The sequence below is a fragment of the Miniopterus schreibersii genome (assembly GCF_964146895.1).
Source record: "Miniopterus schreibersii genome assembly, chromosome: 4".
In the NCBI taxonomy this organism is placed as follows: Eukaryota; Metazoa; Chordata; class Mammalia; order Chiroptera; family Miniopteridae; genus Miniopterus; species Miniopterus schreibersii.
The window spans coordinates 12,179,686-12,206,507 of NC_138105.1; the positions used below are offsets into that span (position 1 = coordinate 12,179,686).

At 38.1% G+C, this 26,822-nt stretch overlaps 1 protein-coding gene across 1 annotated transcript; it reads right to left on the bottom strand.

Moving 5' to 3' along the window:
* Window positions 1–197: 197 nt before the first annotated feature.
* Window positions 198–25,239, bottom strand: LOC308556139 (seminal plasma acrosin inhibitor A1-like). The gene is made up of 5 exons (XM_081135254.1): window positions 25,175–25,239; window positions 24,689–24,775; window positions 2,524–2,561; window positions 1,408–1,526; window positions 198–483 (listed from the first exon to the last, which is right to left on the bottom strand). The coding sequence occupies exons 2-5, from the start codon at window positions 24,750–24,752 to the stop codon at window positions 429–431; spliced, it is 276 nt and encodes a 91-aa protein (XP_080991380.1). The 5' UTR covers window positions 24,753–24,775; window positions 25,175–25,239; the 3' UTR covers window positions 198–428.
* Window positions 25,240–26,822: the final 1,583 nt, after the last annotated feature.

Sequence of the window (26,822 nt, forward strand, 5' to 3'; positions counted from 1 at the left end):
ATTTTAATGAACAAAGAAGTAATGTATTATTTTTTCACCTTTAAAAGTAGTCACTTAGAGTTAACAAATGTAGTCATGTGTTTTAATCCACGGATCAAAGAAAAAAAAATAAAAGATAATATTTAACATTGTATTGATTGAAATATTTATGATTGTAAATTGCATTAGGTATATATTAAAAAGGACACGATTAAGATAGCTTTTGAACTGTTTTTTAATAATTGAACAGACAGTAAAAATCAATCAAATGTTCTTAGAGTTGGAATAAATTTTCCACATCCTATATTGCATCTTGTCTACCATAAAAGGCTTTGTCTGGGCACTTAGGAGTTTAAAGTCCTAATTTCAAGGACTCTAATTGGCTATGGAATCCATGGCAAAGTAGGATTGTCACAAAGCGACAGGAGTAAGACATAGGAGTGTGTAGCTCAGGCAGGACATCGCCCATAAGAAGAAAATTCAAATGGTTCAGATTTTTTCTCTCTGTAAAGAAAAAGAGAAAGAAAAAGACATTACTACAAACAGCATTCAAAATTACCTGGGCGTTGCACTAAGTGCTTCCAAAGGAGGACAGTAGGGAGAGGCTGTGCTCTGCTTCCTCAAGCAGCTGGGACCCACGTGCCCCCCAGCCCTGCACACTTCCTCCCCTGACCTGGGGCTGCTGGGCTCTTCCTACAAGCTCAGTCCTGATCCAGCCTTGGAACCCACCCTGGCTTGAGAGAGAAGAGGAGTAGAGATTGTTTCAGTGGTTCTCCAGAAGTGGAGCCAATCAGGAGATTAAATAAGAGGAAGCACCCTGAGAAAAACTGAGGAGGGAGGTAGGAAGGCTGGCTGAGCCTTTAGCCTGCAGACTGCTAGGAGGGCAGGGTATAGGAAGGGACCCGGGTGGAAGTGCCCTGGAGTGCCCTGCTCTCTGAGGAAGGTTGCAGTCTCTCATGGAGTTCAGGAGACAAGGTAGGCCCCCAGCAGCACCCTCTCCTAGCATGGATGGGCCACTGTGATGGATTCCCAATTTCTGTGGTCAGGAGGGTTTCTTGCTCAGTTATGCTCCCTGTGGCTGGACGCCACATCACAGAGGTTGTCAGTTATCGTGTGGGTTTCAGAATTCAATATATTGCCCTTCAACTGTCATTAGTAAGTCATACCGATGCAGTTAAGTTAAATTAACTGACTTATACATTTACAGAATATCCAGCAGAGTTACATTGAAAGGCCAAATACAAAACAGCTTTAAGAAATGAGAACTTCTGGGAAAGGTACCAATGTTTTTCTGGTGCATTTACTGAGGTAGAACAATTATTTTCTGTATGTACTGTGCCTAGACTATCAGAAACCTAGATATTCTATCATTTTGTGATGGTTTCTTCATTATTTTGGAAGAGCCAGTTGTTAGCCTTGTGTTCTTACATCATTTGACTGCAGAAGACGCAGATATTGCCATAAGTTCGGCCATTGGTTGCGCAGATTGGACGCAGCTTTCTGGAGCAACGATGTAATTTATCCTTAAATGGAGTACAGTCTGGCTGCTAAAAATAAAGAACATAAAATTTGTCAGATAATGAATTTTTTGAATAAAATGTTCTTTATCCTAACTATAAAATATCATGCATCAAAATGGAATAAAAATATTTGGAAATAAACAATCCACTTATACATAAAACATTATTGTTATATTTTTACAAACCCAATATCATTTTTTAAAAACAGACAAGTGGCTGAATGTATTTTTATAATATAACCACACTGCTATCACTTCTCATTCCTCCATCACATCTCCCCCATTATTTCTTACGGCGAGGAACCATAACTGAATTGTTTATAATTTCCTTATCTTAGGGGTTTCACTACTAGAGGATCTGATTATTTCAGATTATCACCACATATGCGGATATTCCTGTATAATAGTATTTACATAGGTGTATATATGCGTATATATACGTATATGTATATGTATATATATGTGTGTGTGTGTGTATATATATATATATTAAAAATCTGGTTAGTAATGACGGTATTGAAAATTTACATACATAAATAATATTGTATGTATTCTTACATGACCAGCTATAATGTCTTTGTGACCTTTATCTATTTAGATGTTTAGAACTGTAGTTTATTTTCTTCAGCTTCATATAATATTCTGCTCCATCAATATGAAAATTATTATTTTATCTATCATTCAGTGAATAATTTGATCTTTTAATCCTCTTGTTTTCCTAGGATAAACCAATTTTTAAAAAAATATACTATAACTTTTAACAGATGCTTGCAGTTATTAAGGATACCCAATAATGGAATCTTTGAAATAATCGAATGTCATTATCTTTTCCAATATGACAAATGGTTTTATATGACCGGCTAAATTTTATTTATTGAACTTAGTGTAATAATCACACCGTTTAAATAAATTTGAACGGACATTCTGTTGCACATTTTGTTCAGCAATTTGCTTTTAAAACTTATAGTCTAAAAATATTAACAGTTTATGTTTTTCAATTTCCAATATAATCAATATTAACTTACCAGTCCCGGAGTTGGCGTAGGAGGAGAAAAACCAGTTTCTGCTACCAGCACACAAAAGAAAATATAAAGAGGGAAGAGTGGAGAGCAGTCAGAGTCTCTGGTGGGAGGAGCCTTTATCTTTTAGTAGAAAATACTATACAAATGGCCTACCCAGTACCCCCAACTCCTGAGGTGAGCTTTTTGTGGTGGTATCAAAACAGTAAGTTCACAAAATAGTACCAAATATGGAAACATAATTCCAAATCATTCTCACACTGTGAAAACTAATTGTATGTGTTCTGTAGTAATCACCAAACTCTCCTATGAAGATTCCATAGTTCTTTTTATGTATTTATTTATTTCTTATAAATGAGACATCCTAGTAAGAGAAGACAGGGCCTTGCTTAATGTCACTCAAGAGGCCGTGCATAAGGTGACTTGACATGAAGAAGTTAATTCTCCCGTAAGGACATAGTGCTCAGGTCTAATGCCAGGCGTCTATTGAACACCTCGAGCTACCCTACTGGGGAAGCCATCAGTCCCTTGTGCTTGAAGGAGGGTAACTTGCCAGGAGAGGGACCAATGAGTTCTCACTTTACACAAAGCCCTGACTTTGGTGGACTCAGATCTGGCAGAGAACAAATCAGATTGTCAAAGATCATCAGCTCTAAGGGACATGATTACCCCCTACAGTCTGCATTTGGCAACCATGGAATCTGACCTCAACATAAGGAGAAAAACACAAAAAGGTAAAATCGTTAGTCATAAGTGAACAAAGAGCCAAGCTCTACTGCCCTTTCTACCCCACCCTGTGTCTCCATCTCTCTAAGGTGGGAAACCGAGAAAGCGATCCACGGATGCACTTTTAAAAATCGAACATGCAACATGTTTCTTTTCTTTTTCCAGCTTAAGTATTACAAACCCAATGAAAGAAACTGCTCCTTTTCTATCAATAGAACTTGTCACCTGCAGTTTCTAAGATGTGGGACCTGCTTCATCCCGAACAGAAATGTACTCACCAGCATAATCCGACAATGCCAGGGCAATGAGCAAAACAGCCTTCATCCCCGGTGAGAACAACATTTTATCAGATCTGTAGGAGAAACCTGAACGAAACTTTTATAACAGGACAGGAGACAAATTTCCTCTTTCTCAGTGAAACCTCCTTAGGGGTGGATGACCCTCCCCACTGCCCCAGATTCCTAACTATACTGGACTTTTTCCCTTTCACTTCCCCCAAGCTCACAGGGTCAAGGAGACATGCAGGCAAACAGAAGGCCTCGTGGGGACCAGAGAAGGCCCAGGACACCCTCAGCACCCTGAGGAAGGAGCTGACACCCCAACCCCAGGCTCCACCCACAGAGCCTGACCTCTAAAGGAGACAGGATCACTGGAACCCTAGGGTTTCCACAGAATATAGAATATTTCAGGGCAGACTGACTGGAGCCGCGATGCAACATACCAGGGCCACCCCACACCTGCCCCACCTGACCCACCTGCGACAGAGAGGGCACTGGAGACCAAGGCCCACGGCTCTGGAGACTGGGCCTGTTTGGCTCCCCTTCTCTGTCCCCGCCTTTATAAGCCTCCTGGTGAGGAGCTGGTGGGGTTAAAACAGATGGCTCCCGATAGCACAGGGCACACAGGTATTCTGTGTCCTTCCTGGATGCTGGAAATAGCTGGTGAGAGATGCCCCAAAAACCATTCCCGGTAGGTCTTTCCTGAGCAGGAGGTTTGGGACGATTTTGCCTGATAGACCCAGAAGAGTGGGGTGCAGATAAAGTACTAAAGAGAGCTTTGAAACCCTAAGGCAGGGAGGAGATGTGAAAGGCCTTCAAGCTACTGAGCTGCAAGGAAAGAATCAAAGCAAGAAAGAGGAGACGTTTGGCAAACTAATTAGATGCACACCTAGGCCCTTAGTTTCTGACGACAGCAGAAGCAATTAGACTCCACTGGAGGTTTGGCATTTATGGAACTTTTTCTTTTGAGATAAATGGAGATTCCTATAAAACTCTAAGTCCTGGAACTGAGAGTTCCCGTGTTCCTTTAACCAATTTCTGCCAACGGGAACATCTTGTAAAGCTATAGTATAGATCCACTACCAGGAATATTTAAAAAGCTCCCAGATGGATGAAGGGCAGCAGCTTTGGAACCTGGGCTAGAGGACAGCACCAAATATTAAGATCAGGGAGAAAGAAGGCTCGGGGCTGAAACTGAGACCACCAGGGACAACGCCCTCAATTATATCATGAATAATGTGATCTGAGGGATACCTGAAGAAAGCTAGATCAAGCCCCTATAGCTGAGCTGACTTCAAGTAGAAGCTGTGTAGTCAAGCTGACAAAACTCGTTGGAACCCAATGGGCTGAGCTCGAGGAAGAGATTTTATTGTAACTGGTCTGAGGAGTTAAACTTTTGAACTTTTCAGTTGTGCATCAGTGCCTGGAGAGATATAAATTCCCAAAGATAATCATATGAAGGACTTAGGAAAGAATGAAGAACTTAGGGAACAATGTTCATGTGTCCAAGACCACCTGACATCTATGATTCAGACACCAGACTTCTGGAAAGTTACTATTTGAACCCATCTTGAGGCTCAAGAATGCAGGACTGATTCTTCTCAAGGGTGTACCTTTTACCATAAGAACTCTCAACATTGCTCTTTCCTTTAAAAGACTCTGGGTGTTACCTTGTAGTGTTTCTGAATTTCATATTCTAAGAAGCTAGAATAAAACTGTCCTGTTTAATTTCTAAAAATCCTCCTGATTCATTTATGCTCAGACAGCATACGTGTACCTCAGAGTAAAGTGGGAGACTCTGCAGGGTTTGAAGCAGGAAGAGACTGAATCCGAACTAACTAGTCTGCTTCACAGTCTCAGTGGCCAAAGCGGATGAAAGTCCTGGGTTTGAATCCCGCCACTACCGAATAACCCTGACACTATATTCAGACTTTCTAAGTCACAATTTCCTCACTGTAAGTGTGACAAGGATGATTTATGTCTGAGAGGCTTGTCAGAGTGTGATTTTTAAACAGTCTGACTTTGGGTTGTGTGCTATATGCACATGTTACCCTAATCTAACCTGCCTTTTTTTTTAGATAAAAATAGTCTAAGAAAAGAAACTTTGAGTCTGATACTGTTTCATGCCAATTTAATGAAAGGATTAAACAATCTCATAAGTGCAGTGATTGTCAAGGTTCGTAAAAATATTTGTCACTAAATAAAATCAGTATCTCGTTATTTAGGAACATGAAAAATAAGCATAAAGAGATATCCCCTCACACATGTTTGCATGGCTAATATCACAGAAACAAGAGATGGCAAGTGCTGGCAAGGCTGTGAAGGAAAAGCAGTCCCTCTGCACTGCTGGTGGGAGGGTAGCCTGGTGCAGCCACTCTGGGGGGTCCTCAAAAGATCGAGAATCAAACTGTCCTATGATCCAGAATCCCACTTCCAGGTGCATATTCATCCGACAAATTAAGTGCCTGACACCACGTCATTCCCCATAGCACTAAGCTGAAGAGCAGGTCTCTGGGACTCTTCACCTCATGTGACTATAACTCTATAGCCATTAGGCCACAGCTTCCCTCTTCTCCTGATTGAACCCCTAGGCAACCAGCACTTTATTTCCTGCTTCTAGAAATTTAACTACATTAGATACCTCATATAAGTGGAACCATGCAGCCTGTATCTTTCTGTGAGGAACTTACCTATTTAGCCTAATGTCTCCCAGTGGCAGGTTATGGAAGATGAAGTATTTCCTGCCTTTCTAAGGTTGGATGAGAGCCCATTGTGTGTGTACATCACATTTCCTTTATCAGCTTTCCTGCTGATGGGTATGTGGGTTTTTTTCATACTGTGAGTAGTGCTGTAATAAACATGGGAGTGCACAGATCTTTTCAACATGCTGATTCCAGTTTTTTGCGTATCTACTTGGGAGCAGAATTGCTAGATCACTGGTAGTTCTATTTTTAATTTTTTGAGGAACCTTCATACCATTTTTCATAGTTGTATCATTGCCCTATTCTACCAACTGTCTTAGTCCATTTCTCTTCTGTTATAACAAACGATGGACTGGGTGGCCTATAACAACAGGATTACAAAACTAAATATATTGTTACCATGTGATCCAGCAATTAAACTCCTTGGTATTGATTTACTCAAAAGTATTGAAAACTTATGCCTACAGCAAAATCCACACACTGCTGCTCATACCAGCTTTATTCAAAATTGCTGACCCTGGGAAGCAACCAAGATGTCCTTTGGTAAGTGAATGGATAAATGAATTCTGGCATATCCAGACCATGGAATATTATTCGGACCTGAAACAAAATTCTCTATCAAGCCATGAAGAGACATGGACGAACTTTAAATGTATATTACTCAATGAAATAAGCCCATCTGCAAGGTTATATGCTTTATACTTCCAACTAGATGGCATTGTGGGTAAAGCAAAACTATAAAGAGTAAAAAATCCATGGTAGCTAGAAGCTGAGGAAGAGAGGGATGAATAGGTGAAAAACTGAAGATTTTTAGGGTAGTGAGAATATTCTGTAGAATGTCATCATGATGAATATATCATTACACAGCTTTCAAGCTTACAGAATGTTCAAATTTCCAAAACAGATAACGCCAGATCCACATGATTTCATGGATGAACTCTACCAAACACTAAGAAAAGAAATTATACCAATTTCTCAAATGAGAAATATCCTCAACTGAGGATATTTTCCATTGATTTTTTTATTGTTTTAGAGGCAGTAGATAGGACCCTAGGAAAGGAAGGGAGGGAGAGGGAAACAGAGAAATAGACAGACAGAGAGATGGAGAAAAAGAGACAGAGAGAGAGAGAGAGAGAGAGAGAGAGAGAGAGAGAAACATTGATGAAAGAGAGACATAGATTGGTTGCCTCCCGCATGGGCCTGGCATCAATGTTGTTAATACAAGCATTTGAAAAATGCCAATGGTCATTTAGAATAGCGTGTTCATATTAGCACAACGTAAGTAAGACAGATCCAACCTAAATATCACCTTCAATGAGGATAAAATAATGCCAATTTCCATATATACACATAGTGTAATTTTATTTAGAGGTTAAATTTAAACTACAGCTCTAAATATCTGAATGAACTTAGTCACAAAGATATTTAAAAGCAGGTGATGTAAGCATATGTACAGAACTGTTTTTGTAAATAATAAATACTGTTAACACTGAACAAATTGTATTTATATCTGTTTATACACACAAACACAAATACAGACAGAGAAACACACATGTACATACACACACCTATCAAGAAAGACCGAAAACTGAGGGATCTCAGAGGGAAGGTAGGTGTGGCTGGGTAGGTGGGTGGGGAGAGATTAATCAGAGAATTTATATGCATAACCCATGGACACAGACAATGGTGTGGGGAAGGTTTGGAGTGGGGCAGAGGCTCGGCGGTGGGTGGTACGGGGAGGGGAGTTGGAGAGCATCTGTAATATTGTCAACAATAAAATAAAATAAAATTTTAAGAAGGAAAAAAAACAGAATGTATTGCTAGCTACCAGGCTTTTCTACAAGACATTGTAAGAGAGTTCTTCAGGCTACAATGAAAGGATATCAACAAGAATATGAACTCATACAAATAAATAAACATAAGTAAAAGTAAATGATTATTTAAATATAAAAAGGAATCAAATATAAGTTTTTGTAACACTTTTCTTCTCCAGACAGACGTAAAATCAAACTAAAAAAAGCAATCATTAAAACACTGTCTGATAATAATCCATATGACAATAATACCACAAAGGAGGAAAGAGAAATGGACTTAAATTGAATCAGGAGTTTTGCTTACTTTGTAAATTGTTCTTAATTGAAACTAGATTTTTCTACTTTGAAATAAAAATTATAATCTCCAGGGAAATCACTAGAAAAACCCCTTTAAAGTATATAGTAAATCGATAAAAAGAAAATGATGTTCTAGAAAATACATGTTTAAAACAAAATAAGACAGTAAGAGAGGAATAGAGGGAAGATTAGACATTCATAATCACACTATGAAGTAACAGACCTAATTCCCAACTTATCAGTAATAACATGAAACATAAATGGGACTAAGCACTCCAATCAGAAGGCAGAGGTTTGCAGAGCAGATTAAATAAAAACATGAAACAATTTAATGCCATCTGCAACAGGAACACTTTAGATTTAAAAACAGATAATATAAGTGTAAAAGAATAAAAAAACACATACCATGAAAATTGGAAAAGAAAAGAGCTGAAGTGGCTCTACTAAGATTATATAAACAATATAAGACAAAAATTATTGACTAATAAAAAGAAAATAAATTTTATAATGAGACAAAGATCAATCCATCGGAAATACACAAAAGTATAAGTATATAACTACCTGATGAAAATTGAGCCTCAAACCATGTGAAGCAAACCCTAATAGAAATGAGGAGAGAAACAGACAATTTGACAGTAATATTTAGAGACTTTAATATTCCATATTCAATAAGACAGAGCAAGTAGGCAAAAGATTAACGAGGAAATTAAAGACTTGAAGAGGGTTGTAAACCAATTGGACCTAACAGACATCTATGAAAAGCTGCACTCCAAAATAGTGGAAAGCTATTTCTTCTCCAGTACACATGGACATTCTATAGACTATAATAAGTTAGAACATGAAATGAACCTCAGATTCTATATTACAGTATAAACTGAAAAAAATCTTTGGATTTTTCATACCGAACAAGTTGAATGAAAGTATACTTCCCTAGCTGCATTTGGTTTGATGGCTGTCTGAAGTGTTTATTTGGCTCAAGGTATTTGCTCTTTGTAAATGTGTCTAGAGAGTGACTGGGGTCAAGAAGGACTCTTGGTAAAAAAAATTTAAAAAAAAGGAGGAAAAAAAAGAAGGACTCTTCGTGGTGATCGGAATAAAGGGCAGGGCAGATGCACTTGAATTGGGTGCTAGGTGCAGGGAAACAAGGGGTGTTTCCTTGGTCTTCACCACAAAATACTTATGTTAAGGGTGTCTTCTTGGATTTCTGGGTTCCATATCCAACTCTTATTCCATAATCTCAGCTTGCACAGTTGAGATTTGTTGTATGAATGGAAAATATTACTGAAGGCAGATTCCCGGTCTATGTGCTAAGTGTCATTGACAATTCCATGCAGTGAGCTGGTTTTTGTAATGATCAGCAGAACACAAAACTACTTTAATCTGTGTGCCCTTTACAGATTGGTGTAACAGCCCGTTTAACCTACAGGAGGTGGAGGGCCACAACACAGAGAGAATTCTCGTAAAAGAGAAAGATGTTTCAGAAAATCTAATTTCTGTTAAACCAATTACTGGTTCAGAAAACACAGTGGAATGCATGCCGTCTTAACCCATTCAGGCTCCTATAACAAAAATGCTATAAACTGTATGGTTTATAAACAAACATTTATTTCTCCTGGTTCTGGAGATTGGGAGGTCCAAGGTGATGGTTCCAGCAGATTCAGTGTTTGTTGAGAGCCTGCTTAACAGATGGCTGTGTTTTCATTTTACCTTCCTTGCATGGTGGGAGGGGCAAGCTAGCTCTCCCTCTCCAGGGGTCTTTTTGATAAGTGCACTAACCACAATCATGAGTGCTCTGGCCTAGTGCCAGAATCACCTCCCTATACCATTGCCTTGGGGGTCTGGACTGCAACATATGAATTTGGGGGGACATAAACATTCAGTCGACAGTAGGTGGCAACAATGACTGTGCATCCTGACATCAGGCTGGTCTGAGAGAGTACCCAGGATTGTCCTCAATTCTTTCCTGGAGCTTAATTAAACCAATAGTTACTGTGCGTGTTCTTCTGGGGACTGGAGCATAACTTTGATAACTAATGCCAGTAAAATTAGGTCATATTAGCAATAATAATGATTGATAAATTATTTATTCTGGTGTTTTCTATTATGGCAGTAAATATATCATCTTTTCAAAATAAAATAAGATATAGAAATGGAAAAAAAAAAAGAAAAGAAAACCTTAGCTCTATCAGCCTAAACCAATTGACTTTAGTATTTTGATATAACTTCCATTAAGATCTGACCTTTAAAAAAATTTTGACCATACGGTATATACACAGATTTCATATGCTGATTTAAATGAGCTTATGATTACGGAAGTGATAAATGCCCCAATAACGATGATCAGAAGGGAAAAGGGAAAAATGTGTTCTTGAAGACACAGAGAGACCTCAACCTCACACATTGCAGGTGGACACAGAAAAAGCTACTTTGGATAACAGGTTCTTAGATGCTTCAACATGCACCTGGCATATGAAACACCCATTCCACTCCTACTGTCCGCCCAAGAGAAAAACAAACAAAACCTATGTTCATATAAATACTTGTGAACTAATGTGCACAATAGCATTGTTCATAAAGGGCTAAAAGTGGAATCAACCCAAGTGTCCCTGATCCCAATATGGTTGGTCAATGCCAAATGGAACACCATCCATCACTTAAAATTAATCACCTTCCCATAGACCACATAAGGTGTGTGAGCTCCCAAATCATTATGCCCAGTGCAAGAGGCAAGTGTAAAGGACCCCGTGTCACTCCCTTCTATGTACAGGAAATGGTGGGAAAAGGCAAAACAGTGGGGAGAGAGTATCGAGGGCAGTTGCCTGGGGCTGGAAGTGGGAAGAGGGATGGATGGCAGTCGGGTGAGAAGAACCTTTGGGAGTCGTGTCACTCATCTAAAACTGGATTGTTATGATTTCTGTATATTTATTAAAAATCATTGTATGATACCTAAAACCGATTACAGTTTGTCAAGTAAATATCTCAATAAAGCTGTTGTTAAGTAATAGAATAGCAAGTTACTCAATGAGTTTGTTTTCAGAGTCATATAATAGCAAGTGTTGCCTTTTCATTAACAAAGTGGCAGGTTTTTAAAACATTTTTTGAAATATTAGGTTAAAATTTATTTTAAAATATATTTTATTTCCCTTGTGATTTTTTCTTGATACATTGGTTATTGTGAGGTGTGTTCTTTCATTTCCAAATATTTTAAGATCCGAGAGATCTGCATGTAATTGATTTCTTAGTTGTTTCTATTGTGTTTAGACAACATACTACATATACCTTCAATTGTCCTCCTTTCAAATTTGTTGGGACACCGTTTCTAACCTGGTATGTATAGTTGATCTTGACAAACATCCCATGTGCACTGGAATAAAAAGAATTTATTGCTAAGGTTGGGGTTTAAAGTGCTGTAATTGTCAGTTATAGCAGGTTGGTGGATAATGTTTTTTAAATCTCCTATGTCCTCACTGACTTTTTAAAAAAAATTAACTATATTTTTAGAATACTTTTAGATTTACAGAAAAAAATTGCAAATATAGTACAGAGAGTTCCCATATGCCCCACACCCATTTTATTAACATATTACAATGTATGGTACTCTTATTACAATGAATGAATCAATATTGATATATTATTATTTACTGAGATTCCATTGTTTTTACTTAGTGTGCTTTTTCTGTTCCAGGATCCCATCCAGGATCCCCCATGACATTTAGTGGTCACATTTCCTTAGGTTCTACTTGACAGTGACAGTTATGAAAACTTTTCTTGATGAACTTGCCAGTTAGATTTTTTTTTTTTTTTAAAGCTCCTCTAAGGGAATTTGTGTCATGTTTTTGTCATGATTAGATCTGGGTTAATGGGATTTGGGGAGTAAGGCCAGGGTTTTGAATATTTTGGAACTCCCATTCTCATTTTCATGTTACTCAGGAGGGAGTCACCATTTAATGAGTTTTTTATGAGAACTAAGTTAGATAGCAGGTGGGAAACTGCCTGACACAGCTTTTTAAGGTAAACATCAGTCACTGAATAAGCGTTCCCATTGGCTAATAGACAACAACTTCAGGGGGCACAATGAAAGACCCTAGAGAATCCTGAAATCTGATTTTACTGACGAATTTATCCTTACTGCCTGATATAGTGAATAACACATAGTAGGCTTTCATGTAATGTGTTGAAGAAAAATAAAAGAGAACACAGGCATTCATATGCCATCTTTGGTGAAAAAACGATATTAGTAGCTTCTATATAGAAAACAGCCATGTAACCAGGTGGAGGTAGTTTTATATTCTCATGAATAATATTGCCCTAATTATATATAAAAAAGGACAATACTGAAGATAAAAATCATTTAACACTATTGTGTGAAATGTGTAGGATTTTAAGTTATATTAGGTGTTTTGGAGCAAACATATAGCAATTAAACTGCCATTGAATAATTGAGCATGGAGAATCAAAATCCTGAAATCACAAAATCTTAGAGGCGACAATAAATTTGAACATCCCACCTTCCATCTTGTGTTGCACAGGAGGATTTTCCTATCATCTATGAATTTAAGGCCCTGTTTGGGAAGGCTCTTTGAATTCTAACTGAAGAATCCACTGCAAATGAGATTCCATTAGAGCCACATGGATGGACAGCTTCTTCAAAATTCAGCTGACACCATAGTGATCACATTTTAAATTCCATAAAGAAAGAAAGAGAGAAAGAAAAGAGAGAAAGAGAGAGAAAGAAAGAGAGAAAGCAAAGTAAATTTTTGAAATAACATGTTAAAGTCTCTGGGAAGTGCACTAAGTGCTACCCGATAAGAAGGATTCTGAGCCTGGAACAGGGTGGAGAGGCTGAGCTGAGCTTCTTTAAGCAGCTGGGACCCAGGCCTTCCCCCACCCGCCCCAGGTCCCTGGCCTTGTGCCCCTTCTGTTGCGGGATAATTGCTCCTTCCTACTTGTTCAGTCATGACTCATACTTGGAACCTACCTGTAACCTCGAGAGAAGAGGATTGGGGATTGTGTTTGTGGTCCTTGAGAAACAGATGGCAAGCTGGGGGCTGTAATGCAAAGATTTCATAAGAGAAACAGCTGTGAGAGAAAATGGACAGGAGGCGGGGAAGCTGGCAGAGCCTTCGGACCACAAACTCTTCAGAGTGAAGGAGAGAGGGAGGAAGTTTGGTGGAAGTGTCCTAGACTCCCAGGGGATCAGGAAACCACCAGAAGAATCCATTTCTAGAATAAGTGGCCCGTTGTGATTTCAGAGTAGAGCTGAAGGGGCCTGAGTCCTCTGCACGTCCTGAAGCTGGGGTTCTGCAAGGCTGATTCTCAAGGCATCAATCACCAAGCTTTACTGCAGCCTTGGGGCTTCTAAATTCCAACATATGGGTGGCTAGTCTGCTATTAGAAAGTTATAATAACACTAAATCAATCAAATTAATTGATTTTTCAGGGCTCTCTGTTTGAGCTCTAGTGCAACACTCCCTTTCAGGAGTTAGAGCTTTAGCGAAGGCCCCAGTGTATCCCACACATCCTTCCCTTAGTTATAATAGTTGTTTTGTGTATGTGCTGTGCTTAGGTCATCAGCCCGACGGATCTCTGTGTTCTTTTAAAATGATTTCTTTATTTTTTTGGCAGAGAAAATATTTACTATCATGATCTTACATCTTATCACTGTGGAAAGTACATCTATTGTGATAAGTTTGGCCTTTGGTTGCACAGATTGGCTCAATTTCCCCAGGAAATGAGAGTGATATAAATAAGTGGACATCACAGTGTGGCTGTAAGAGACTGAAAGACAAAATGAAATTGATCAGAAAGTGAGCAGTGGAGTAAAATGTTCATCAATTCCAATATGAAATGTCACACATTAAAATGGGATAAATATATTCTATACATATTGGTTAACCACAAACTTCAATGTACCACCACCCACTTAAATGGAAAATATTATATTTTCACAAGTCTCGTATTATTTACCAAAAAAGGCCATGCAAGTATCATGAATTAGCCAATGCTCCCCCTTCTCCTACCTCACATCTCCTTACCTATCATAACCAAATGAGTCTTAAAGAAGTACTCTCTACTTTTATTCCTTGCAAATTTCTCTGTAATTTCACTACACCCACATACAGACACTAGTGGGGTTTGTTTAGTTTTCATACTTTTGGTAATTTATATAAATGAAACAATACTTTGTATTCTTACAGGACCCATGTTTTGCACTTTATTTGTGGCCTTTCTGTATTCAGATACTTAGAGTTGTAATCCACTTTTCATGCTCTGTGTATTATTACACTGTGTAAATGCATCAAAAATAAATATTGAAATGGAGAATTGGGTTGGCTCTATTTTTTCCTTTTGTTTTATTAGCATGAAGGCTTCTACTCTTAAACCTTTAACCTCTCTCAGATGTTTGCACTCACTAAGGTTAATGGCCCAAAGTAGAATTTTTTGAAACAGGATATGTTCATTTTCACTTCTTTAGGATGATTATGACAAATGATATTCTATTGGTGGGAGGAGGTAATGTTTTAAACATAGTGTATTGATAATGCAGGTTTTCACTTTATGAACAGACTCATCCTGTTCATACACTTTGTTTGATGAATTATGTTGTTAAAATTTACAACATAAAAAGCATTATTAGCTTACCGTCTTTAACTTCCTAAAGAATCAGCATTACCTTACTTTCTTTAACTTTATTATAAATGGAAAGCAAGCTTCTGAGAATCAAAAAAAAAAATTCCCACAGATTAAATGTAACAGGCAAGCTCAAAGGTAGTAAGTGACCACAACTCTTAGCAAACATATATGAAAGAAAATTTGCCTATACTAAAATGCAAGTAATATGATAATCCTTTATGGCAGTAGCAAAACACTACACACACACACAGAAAAATAAAATAAAACAAAATGAAGAGAGCAGTTTTGAATTCCCCAAATTATTCCCAGCACTGCTTTTTCCCCGTTATAGTTGAGATCCTAGTAAAAGAGAACAGTGCCCTGCCAACGACCTGGGTGAAAGGGACAAATTCCGAGAAACATACAATTCTCCAAAATGGATTCAGGGAGAAGCAGAAGACATGAATGAGCCTATAACAACAAATGAAATTGAAGCAGTAATCAAAAAACTCCCAGCAAACAAAAGTCTGGGACCAGGTGGATTTACAGCAGAGGTTTACCAAATATTCAAAGAAGAATTAACACCTATTCTCCCCAAACTATTCCAGAAAATTCAAGAGGAAGAAAGACTCCAAAGGTCATCATTTGAGGTCAGCCTTATCGTAATCCCAAAACCAGATAAAGACATAACAAAGAAAGAATATTACAGTCCAATATCCCTGATGAACATACATGCTAAAATCCTTAAAAAAACATTTGCAAATCAGCTCCAGCAATACATTAAAAAGATCATACACCATGACCAAGTGGGATTTATTCCAGGGCTACAACACTGGTATAATATTTGCAAATCAGTAACTGATACATCACATAAAAAAACTGAAGGACAAAAATAATATGATCATATCAATAGAGCCAGAAAAAACATTGAACAAAATCCAGCACCCATTTCTGATAAAAACTCTCAGCAATGTGGGACTATAGGGAAGCTACCTCAACAAAAGAAAGGACACGTGACAAACTTATAGCCAACATCATACTCAATGGTCAAAAACTAAAACCATTTCCCTTAAGAAGACGAAGAAGACAGGGTTGTCCACTTTTAGCACCATTCTTCAACATAGTCCTTGCCACAGCTAAAAGACAAGAAGAAAAGATAAAAAGGATCCAAATTGGAAAGGAGAAAGTAAAACTGTCGTCATTTGGAAATGACATGTTATTGTACATAGAAAACCAAGACTCCACCAAAGTACCACTAGATTTGATACATGAATTTTACAAGGTAGTTGGATACAAAATTAACATTCAGAAATCTACAGGAAATTTTTACACCTATAATGAACTCTCAGAAAGAGAAACTGAAAAACCAATAGCATTTACCATTTCAACTAAGAAAATAGGATACTTAGAAATAAACTTAATGAAAGATGTAGAAGACCTGCACTCAGAAAACTACAGAACACTGAAAGAAGATATAAACAAGTGGAAGAATATACCATGTTCATGGATTGGAAGAATAAATATCAATAAATTATCCATAATACCCAAAGCAATCTATAGAATCAATGCAATTCCTATTAAAATACCAAAAATATATTTGACAGAGTTAGAACAAATATTCCAAAAACTTACATGGAACTAAAAAAAAACCACTAAATAGCTGCAGGATTCTTGAAAAAGAACAGAGTTGGAGTGATCACAATACCAAATATCAAACTATACTACAACACCACTGTAATCAAATAGCCTGGTACTGAAATAAGAACAGATGTATAGATCAATAGAACAAAATAGAGACCCCAGAAATGGACCCAAGCCATTATGGTCAATTAACATTTGACAAAGGAGGCAAGAGCATAGAATGGAGTAAAGACAGAATATTCAATAAATGGTGTAGGGAAAATAGGACAGGTACATGCGAAAAAAAGGAAACTAGACCAAAAACTTACACCATTACACAAGAATAAATTCAAGATGAAAAAAAGGCTTAAATGTAAGATGTGAAACCATAAAAATCCTAGGAGAAAACATAGGTAGTAAAATCAAAGACATCTCATGTACCAGAATTTTCACCAATACATCTCCTAGGGCAAGAGAAACAGAGGATAGAATAAACAAATGGGATTATATCAAACTAAAAAGCTTCTACACAGCTAAAGAAACCATCCTCAAAATGCAAACGGAACCCATGTTCTGGAAGAACATATTTATCAATGACACTTTTGATAAGGGGTTAACTTAAAAAATATACAAAGAACTCATACAACTCAACAAGACGAAGACAAACAATCCAATTAAAAATGGGCAAAGGACATGAAGAGACACTTCTCCAAAGAGGACGTACAGATGGCCAACAAACATATGACTAAGTGCTCAAAGTCCTTAATCATCAGAGAGATATAAGTTAAAACCACACTGAGGTATCACCTCACACCTGTCAGAATGGCTGCCATCAGCAAATCATCAAATGACAAGTGCTTGTGAGGGTGTGGAGGAAGGGGACCCTAGTACACTGCTGGTGGGAATGCAGACTGGTGCAGCCACAGTGGAAAGCAGGAAAGCACTGCGATGTTCCTCAAAAAATTAAAAACGGAGCTGCCATTTGACCCAGTGAATATATCTTCTAGGAATATATCTTAAGAATCCCAAAACACCAGTTAGAATGAATATATGCACCCCTATTTTCAAAGCAGCGGGATTTCCAATAGCTAAGATTTGGAAACAGCCCAAGTACCCATCAGTAGGTGAGTGGATGAAACAGCTGTGGGATATTCACACCATGGAATACTATGCAGCTGTAAAGAAGGACCCCATACCCTTTGGGACAGCATGGACAGACCAGGAGAATATTAGGCTAAGCAAAATGAGCCAGTTGAGAGAGACAAATATCACACAATCTTATTTGTATGGGGAATCTAAGGAACATAATAATTTTACAAGATGGGATCACAAACATGGAAGCAGGAAACAGACTGACATCTCAGAGGGAAGGCAGGAAGGACGGCAGGAAGAGACTGACCAATGGACTTAAAGCTTTATTCACAGCCTATGGACACAGACAATAGGCAGGGGAACAACTGGGGAAGGCAGGGAGATGAGGGGGGGGGGAGAAAAGGGGAGAAAATGAGGGACATCTGTAATACTTTCAACAATAAAGTAAATTTTTAAAAGAGATTTTTACTATTAAAAAAACCCACAGAAAATAATTATTATAAAAACGAAAGTGGAGAAATTGGAATGCTTGTAGATTGTTGGTAGGAATGCAAACTGGTATGACCAGTACAGAATGCCATACTCAAAAAATTAACTATAGAATTATCAGCATTTCCAGCAATTCCATTCCAAGGTATATTTCCAAAAGTTGAAATAGGGATCTTAAAGACATATTAGACACCTGAAAATGCAAGGGACCCTGTGTAGCCAAACTAATCTTGAAAAAATAAAAAGAACAAATTTGGAAGATTCACAAAGCCAGATTTTCACATACTCCAAAGCTATAGTGATAAAAAAAAAAAAAAAAAAAAAAAAAAAAAGCCATGCTTTTGGAATAAATATAAGCACATACAACAATAGATTAAAATAGTCAAAATAAATTCATACTTATATGCTCAATCCATTTTAAGACTTAATTTTAAACAGCAGTCTTAGGTTTACCAGAAAATTGAGAAAAAGGTACAGAGGTTTTCCTGCTCCAGGCATGTGCAGTTTTCCGCATTATCAACATCACTCACCACAATGACACTTTTTAAAATTTGTTTACCAAGGAGACACCTACGTTGCCACATCATAACCAGCCAAAGTCTGTAGTTTGCCTTCTGGTTCCCTCTTGGTGGGTACATTCTATGGGTATGGACAAAGTTTAATGAACTGCACAATCGCTGTACTACCATATAGAGTATTTTCACTGCCCTGAAAGTCTCTGAGCTGTGCCCATTCACGTCTCTCCCCCTGCCTGCTGGAAACCACTGATACTTTTATTATCTCCAGTTCTGCCTTTCATAGGATGTCATATAGTTGGAATCATACAATATATAACCCTTTTACATCGGGATTGTTTGACTTAGTAATATGCACTTAAGTTTTCTCCATCTCTTTTCATGGGTTCAGGCTCATTACTTTTTATCATTGAATAATATTCCACTGTCCAAATGCACCAAAGTTTGCTTATATATTCGTGTACTGAAACATTTCTTTGTTTCTTTCAAGTTTTAGCAATTAGGAATAAAGATGCTACATTAATAATGGGTTTTGTGTGTACATAAATTTTCAACTCTTTTGGGTAAATATCAAGGAGCTTGATTGTTCAATTGTATGTTCAGTTTTATTTATTTATTTATTTTTTATTTTATTTTATTTTTTAAAAATATCTTTATTGATTTCAGAGAGAGGAAGAGAAAGAGATAGAAACATCAATGATAAGAGAGTCATTGATCAGCTGCAGCACACAACCCGGGCATGTGCCCCGACCGGGAATCAAACCATGATCGCCTGGATCCTAGGTGGATGCTCAACCATTGAGCCAAACCCGGCCGGGCTGTATGTTCCGTTTTATAAGAAACTGCCAAATTGTCTTCCAAAGGGGCTGTTTTATTTCACATTCCCACCAGCAATGTATGAGAGTTCTTGGTGCTCCACATCCTGGGCAGCACATGTTGTCAGTCTTCCTGATTTCACCCAGTGTACGACTTAGTAGCATCTCATTTTTTTAGTTTAAATTTCTCTGAAGACACACAATGCAGAGCATCTTTGCATATGTTTATTTCCCATCTGTGTATCTTTGATGAGTTTTCTGTTAAGGTCTTTGGCCCATTTTCTTTTTTTTAAGCTCAGGTTATTTGGTTTCTTATTTTTGACTTTTAAGAGTTCTTTGTATATATTGTGCAACAGTCCTTTGTCAGGTGTGCTTTGGGGGAATCGTTATCCCAGTCTGTGGCTTGTTTTCTCATTCTCTTGATAATGCCTTTCACAGAAAAGAAGATTTACATTTTAATGAATTCCAGTTCATCAATTATTTCTTTCATGGACCAAGCCTTCTTGTATCTAAAAGCCATCACCACAACCAAGGTCAGCTAGGTTTTCTCCTATATTCTCTTCGAGGAGTTCTATATTCCTGCATTTTATATTTTCGACTATGATCTCTTTCGAGTTCATTTTTGTGAAGGGTGTAATGTCTGTGTCCAGGATCTTTGCATGTAGATGTCCAGCTATTGCAGCACCATTTGTTGAGAAAACTGTCTTTGCCTCACTGTATTGCCTTTCCTCCTTTGTCAAAGATCAGTTTGCTATATTTCCATGGGTCTATTTTTAGACTCCTCACTCTGTCCCACTCATCTATGTGTCTATTCTTTGACCAGTGCCACACTGTCTTGAATAATCCATTGATTTATGACAAAATTCCAGGAAAATTAAATGGCAAAGAATAGTCTTTTCAACAAATGGTGCTATGACAACTGGATAGTCACATGCTTAAAGGATAACTTTGTGGCCATAATTTCATCATACACAAAAACTAACTCAAAATGTATTAGAGATCTAAATGCAAGTCCTAATGTTATGAAACTCTTAGAAGGAAACTGAGGTACAGATCCTCTTGAGCTTGGATTACCCAGCAATTTGTTTCACTGAACAACAAAGGTACAAGAAACAAAGGAAAAAACGGATAAGTTGGAATTCATTAAATTTGTAAAAATTGCAACAAACGGCACTTCAGTAAAGTAAAAAAGGCTACCTAAAAACCAGAGAAAACAATTGCAAGTCATATATCTAATATGGGCCTAGTATTTCAGTTATATAAAGAACACTACTAACCTTTGTCTTGACTGATTTTTAAACAACAAAGAAAATAATGCTATTTTCCCCGAAGCCTCAGAAATCATACAATATCTTTGAATAGGTTTTGCAGTTCATTCAATTATAAAAATGACCTATGTTTTATAATAGAAATCTATGTTGTGTAATATTAGTGATTATGAAATTGACCTGGAGTGGTTGTTAGAATTCAAGTTCTAGATCCCTCTTCTAGAGGTTTTGATTCTTTCAGATAAAGAGGCACCCAGCCCATCCGGGCATGGCTCAGCATTTGAGCATCGACCTAGGATCCAAGTGACCGGGGTTCGATTCCCGGTCAGGGCACATGCCGGGGTTGCGGGCTAGACAGTCGATCAATGACTCTCTCATCACTGATGTTTCTATCTCTCTCTCTCCTCCTCCTTTCCTTTCTCTGAAATCAATAAAGATATATTAAAAAAAAAAAAAAAAAAAAAGAGTCCCCAACTGGCTGTAATTTTAATGAACAAAGAAGTAATGTATTATCTTTTCACCTTTAAAAGTATTCACTTAGAGTTAACAAAAGTAGTCATGTGTTTTAACCCACTGATCAAAGGAAAAAAAATAAAAAGTATTTTTATTAAATATAATATTTAACATTGTATTGATTGAAATATTTATCATTGTAAATTGCATTAGGTATATATTATCAAGAACACAATTAAGATAGCTTTTGAACTGTTATATGATAATTAAACAGAGAACAAAAATCAATCAAAGGTTCTTAGTGTTGGAAAAAATTTCAATATTCTTTATTCTATCCTGTCTACCATAGAAGGCTTTGCCTGGCCACTTAGGAGTTTAAATCCCTGATTGAAAGGCCTGTAATTGGCTATAGAACCCATGGCAAAATAGGATTGCCACAAAGGGACAGGAGTAAGACATAGGAGTCTGTAGCTCAGGCAGGACATCGCCCATAAGAAGAAAATTCAAATGGTTCAGACATTTCCTGTCTGTAAAGAAAAAGAGAAAAAAAAAAAAGAGTTATTACAAACAGCATTTCAAATTACCTAGGTGTTGCACTAAGTGCTTCTAAATGAGGACAGTAGGGAGAGGCTGTGCTCTGCTTCCTCAAGCAGCTGGGACCCACGTGCCCCCCAGCCCTGAGCACTTCCTCCCCTGACCTGGGGCTGCTGGGCTCTTCCTACAAGCTCAGTCCTGATCCAGCCTTGGAACCCACCCGGGCTTGAGAGAGAAGAGGAGTAGAGATTGTTTCAGTGGTTCTCCAGAAGTGGAGACAATCAGGAGATTAAATAAGAGGAAGCACCCTGAGAAAAACTGAGGAGGGAGGTAGGAAGGCTGGCTGAGCCTTTAGCCTGCAGACTGCTAGGAGGGCAGGGTATAGGAAGGGAGCCGGGTGGAAGTGCCCTGGAGTGCCCTGCTCTCTGAGGAAGGTTGCAGTCTCTCATGGAGTTCAGGAGACAAGGTAGGCCCCCAGCAGCACCCTCTCCTAGCATGGATGGCCCACTGTGATGGATTCCCAATTTCTGTGGTCAGGAGGGTTTCTTGCTCAGTTATGCTCCCTGTGGCTGGACACCAACCACATCACAGAGGTTGTCAGTTATCGTGTGGGTTTCAGAATTCAATATAGTGCCCATAGACTGACATTAGTAAGTCATAATGATTCAATTAAGTTAAATTAACTGACTTATACATTTACAGAATATCCAGCAGAGTTATACTGAAAGGGCAAATACAAAACTGCTTTAAGAAATGAGAACTTCTGGGAAAGGTACAAGGGTGCTTCTGTGGCATTTACTGAGGTTTTACAAATATTTTCCGTATATACTCTGTATAGACTATCAGAAACCTCGATTTTCTATCACTTTGTGATGGTTTCCTCATTATTTTGGGAGAGCCAGTAGTTAGCCTTGTGTTCTTACAGCATTTTACTGCAGAAGACACACGTATTGCCATAAGTTCGGCCATTGGTTGCGCAGATTAGATCCATTTCTTTGGTGCAACGATTTAATTTATTCTTATATGGAGTACAGTCTGGATGCTAAACATAAAGAACAACATAAAATTTGTCTGATAATGAATTTTTGAAATAAAATGTTCTTTATCGTAAGTATAAAATATCATGTATCAAAATGGAATAAAAATATTTGGAAATAAACAATCCACTTAGATATAAAACATTATTGTTATATTTTTACAAACCCAATATCATTTTTTAAAATCAGACATATGGCTCAATGTATTTTTTTAATGTAGCTACTTTGCTATCACTTCTCCTCATTCCTGCATCACATCTCCCCCATTATTTCTTAAGGTGAGGAACCATAAAACTGAATTTTTTATAATTTCCTTATCTTAGTGGTTTCACTTCTAGAGAATCTGATACTTTCAGATTATCACCACATATGTGGATATTCCTGTATAATAGTATTTACATCAGTGTATATATGTATATGCATATATATATAATCTGGTTATTAATGGCAGTATTGATAATTTACATACATAAATAATTTTGTATGTATTCTTACATGACCAGCTTTAATGTCTTTGTGACCTTTATCTATTTAGGTGTTTAGAACTGTAGTTTATTTTCTTCAGATTCATATAATATTCTGTGCCATCAATAAGTGAAAATTATTATTTTATCTATCATTCAGTGAATAATTTGCTCTTTTAATCCTCTTGTTTTCCTAGGATAAACCAATTTTTTAAAAAAGATACTATAACTTTTAACAGATGCTTGCAGATAACAAGGATAACCAATAATGGAATCCTTGAAATAATGGGATGTCTTTGTCTTTGCCAATATGCCAAATGGTTTTATATGACCGAATAAATTTTATTTATTGAAGATAGTGTAATAATCACACTTTTTAAATAAATTTGAAAGATCATTCTGTTGCACATTTTGTTTCAAAATTTGCTTTTAAAACTTATAATGTAAAAATATTAACAGTTTATGTTTTTCAATTTCCAATATAATCAATATTAACTTACCGGTCTCGGAGCTGGCTTAGGAGGACTAGAAAAACCACTTTCTGGTACCAGCACACAAAAAAAAATATAAAGAGGGAAGAGTGGAGAGCAGTCAGAGCCTCTGGTGGGAGGAACCTTTATCTTTTAGTAGCAAAATACTATATAAATGGCCTACTCAGTACCCCAAATTCACAAAATAGTGCCGAATTTGGAAACATACTTCCATATCATTCTCACACTGTGAAAAGTAATTGTATGTGTTGTGTAATAATCACCAAACTCTCCTGTGAAGTTTCCATAGTTCTTTCTATGTATTTATTTATTTGTTATAAATGAGACATCTTAGAGAAGACAGTGCCTTGCTTAATGTCACTCAATAGGCCTTGCATATGGTCACTTGATATGAAGAAATGAATTCCCCCTTACGGACATAGTGCTCAGGTCTAATGCCAGGCGTCTATTGAACACATCAAGCTACCTTACTGGGGAAGTCATCAGTCCCTTGCGCTTAAAGGAAGGTAACTTGCCAGGAGAGGGACCAATGAGTTCTCACTTTACACAAAGCCCTGACTTTGGTGAACTCAGATCTGGCAAAGAACAAATCAGATTGGCAAAGAACATCAGATCTAAGGGACATGATTACCCCTTACAGTCTGCATTTGGCAACCATGGAACCTGACCTCAACAAAAGGAGAAAAACACAAAAAGGTAAAATCTTTAGTCATAAGTGAAAAAAAGCCAAGTTCTACTGCCCTTTCTAACCCACCCTGTTTCTCCAACTCTCTAAGGTGGGAAACAGAGAAAGCAATCCAGGGATGCAGTTTTAAAAATCGAACTTGTAACAGGTTTCCTTTATTTTCCAGCTTAAGTATTACAAACCAAAAACAAGGAACTGCTCCTTTTCTATCAATAGAACTTGTCACCTGCAGTTTCTAAGCTGTGGGACCTGCTTCATCCCGAACAGAAATGTACTCACCAGCATAATGAGAGAATGCCAGGGCAATGAGCAAAAGAGCCTTGATCCCCAGTGAGAACAACATTTTATCAGATCTGTAGGAGAAACCTGAAAGAAAGGTTTACAATAGGACAGGAGATAAATTGCCTGTTTCTCAGTGAAACCTCCTTAGGGGTGGACGACCTGCCCCACTGCCCTAGATTCCTAACTATACTGGACTTTTTCCCTTTCACTTCCCCCAAGCTCGCAGGGTGAAGGAGACATGCAGGCAAACAGAAGGCCTCGTGGGGACCAGAGAAGGCCCAGGACACCCTCAGCACCCTGAGGAAGGAGCTGACACCCAAACCCCGGGCTCCACCCACAGAGCCTGACCTCTAAAGGAGACAGGATCACTGGAGCCCCAGGGTTTCCACAGAATATAGAATATTTCAGGGCAGACTGACTGGAGCCGTCCTTGCAGCGACGCCACATACCAGGGCCACCCCACACCCTCCCCACCTGACCCACCTGCGACAGAGAGGGCACTGGAGACTAAGGCCCACGGCTCTGGAGACTGGGCCTGTTTAGCTCCCCTTCTCTGTCCCCGCCTTTATAAGCCTGCTGGTGAGGAGCTGGTGGGGTTAAAACAGATGGCTCCCGATAGCACAGGGCACACAGGTATTCTGTGTCCTTCCTGGATGCTGGAAATAGCTGGTGAGAGATGCCCCGAAAACCATTCCCAGTAGGTCTTTCCTCAGCAGGAGGTTTGGGACTATTTTGCCTGATAGACCCAGAAGAGTGGGTGCAGATAAAGTACTAAAGAGAGCTTTGAAACCTTAAGACAGGGAGGAGATGTGAAAGGTCTTCAAGCTACTGAGCTGGAAGGAAAGAATCAAAGCAAGAAAGAGGAGACGTTTGGCAAACTAATTAGATGCACACCTAGGCCCTTAGTATCTGACAACACCAGAAGCGATTAGACTCCACTGGAGGTTTGGCATTTATGGAACTTTTTCTTCTGAGATAAATGGAGATTCCTATAAAGCTCTAAGTCCTGGAACAGAGAGTTCCCGTGTTCCTTTAACCAATTTCTCCCAACGGGAACATCTTGTAAAGCTATAGTATAGATCCACTACCAGGAATATTTAAAAAGCTGCCAGATGATTGAAGGGCAGCAGCTTTGAAAGCTGGGCTAGAGGACAGCACCAAATATTAAGATCAGGAGAGAAAGAAGGCTCGGGGCTGAAACTGAGAACACCAGGGACAACGCCCTCAATTATATCTTGAATAATGTGATGTGAGAGATACTGGAAGAAAGCTAGATCAAGTCCATATAGCTGAGCTGACTTCAAGTAGAGGCTGTGTAGTCAAGCTGACAAAACTAGTTGGAACTATATGAACTGAGCAAGAGGGAGTGATTTTATTGTAACTGGTCTGAGGAGTTAAACTTTTGAACGTTTCAGTTGTGCATCAGTGCCTGGAGAGATATTAATTCACAAAGATAACCTCTGAAGGTCTTCGGAAAGAATGAAGAACTTAGGAAACAATGTTCATGTGTCGAAGACCACCTGACATCTATGATTCAGACACCAGACGTCTGGAAATTTACTATTTGAACCCATCCTGAGATTGGAATGCAGGACTGATTTTTCTCAAGTGTGTACCTTTTACCATAAGAAATGTCAACATTGCTCTTTCCTTTAAAACACTCTGGGCGTTACCTAGTAGTGTTTCTGAATTGCAGATCATAAGACCCTTGAATAAAACTGTCGTGTTTAATTTCTGCAAAACTTCCTGATTCATTTATGCTCGAACAGCAGACCTTTACCTCAGAGTTAAGTGGGAGACTCTGCAGGGTTTGAAATAGGAAGAGATTGAATCTCAACTAACTCGTCTGCTTCACAGTCTCAGTGGCAAAAGCACATGAAAGTCCTGAGTTTGAATCCCTCTACTGCAGAATAACTGTGACACTATATTCAGACTTTCTAAGTCACAATTTCCTCACTGTAAGTGTGACAAGGATGATTCATGTCTCAGAGGCCTGTGAGAGTGTGATTTTTAAAGAGTCTGACTTTGGGTTGTGTGCTATACTTACATGTTACCCTAATCTAACCTGCCTTTATTTTTCAATAAAAATAGTCTAAGAAAGAAACTTTGAGTTTGGTACTGTTTCATGCCA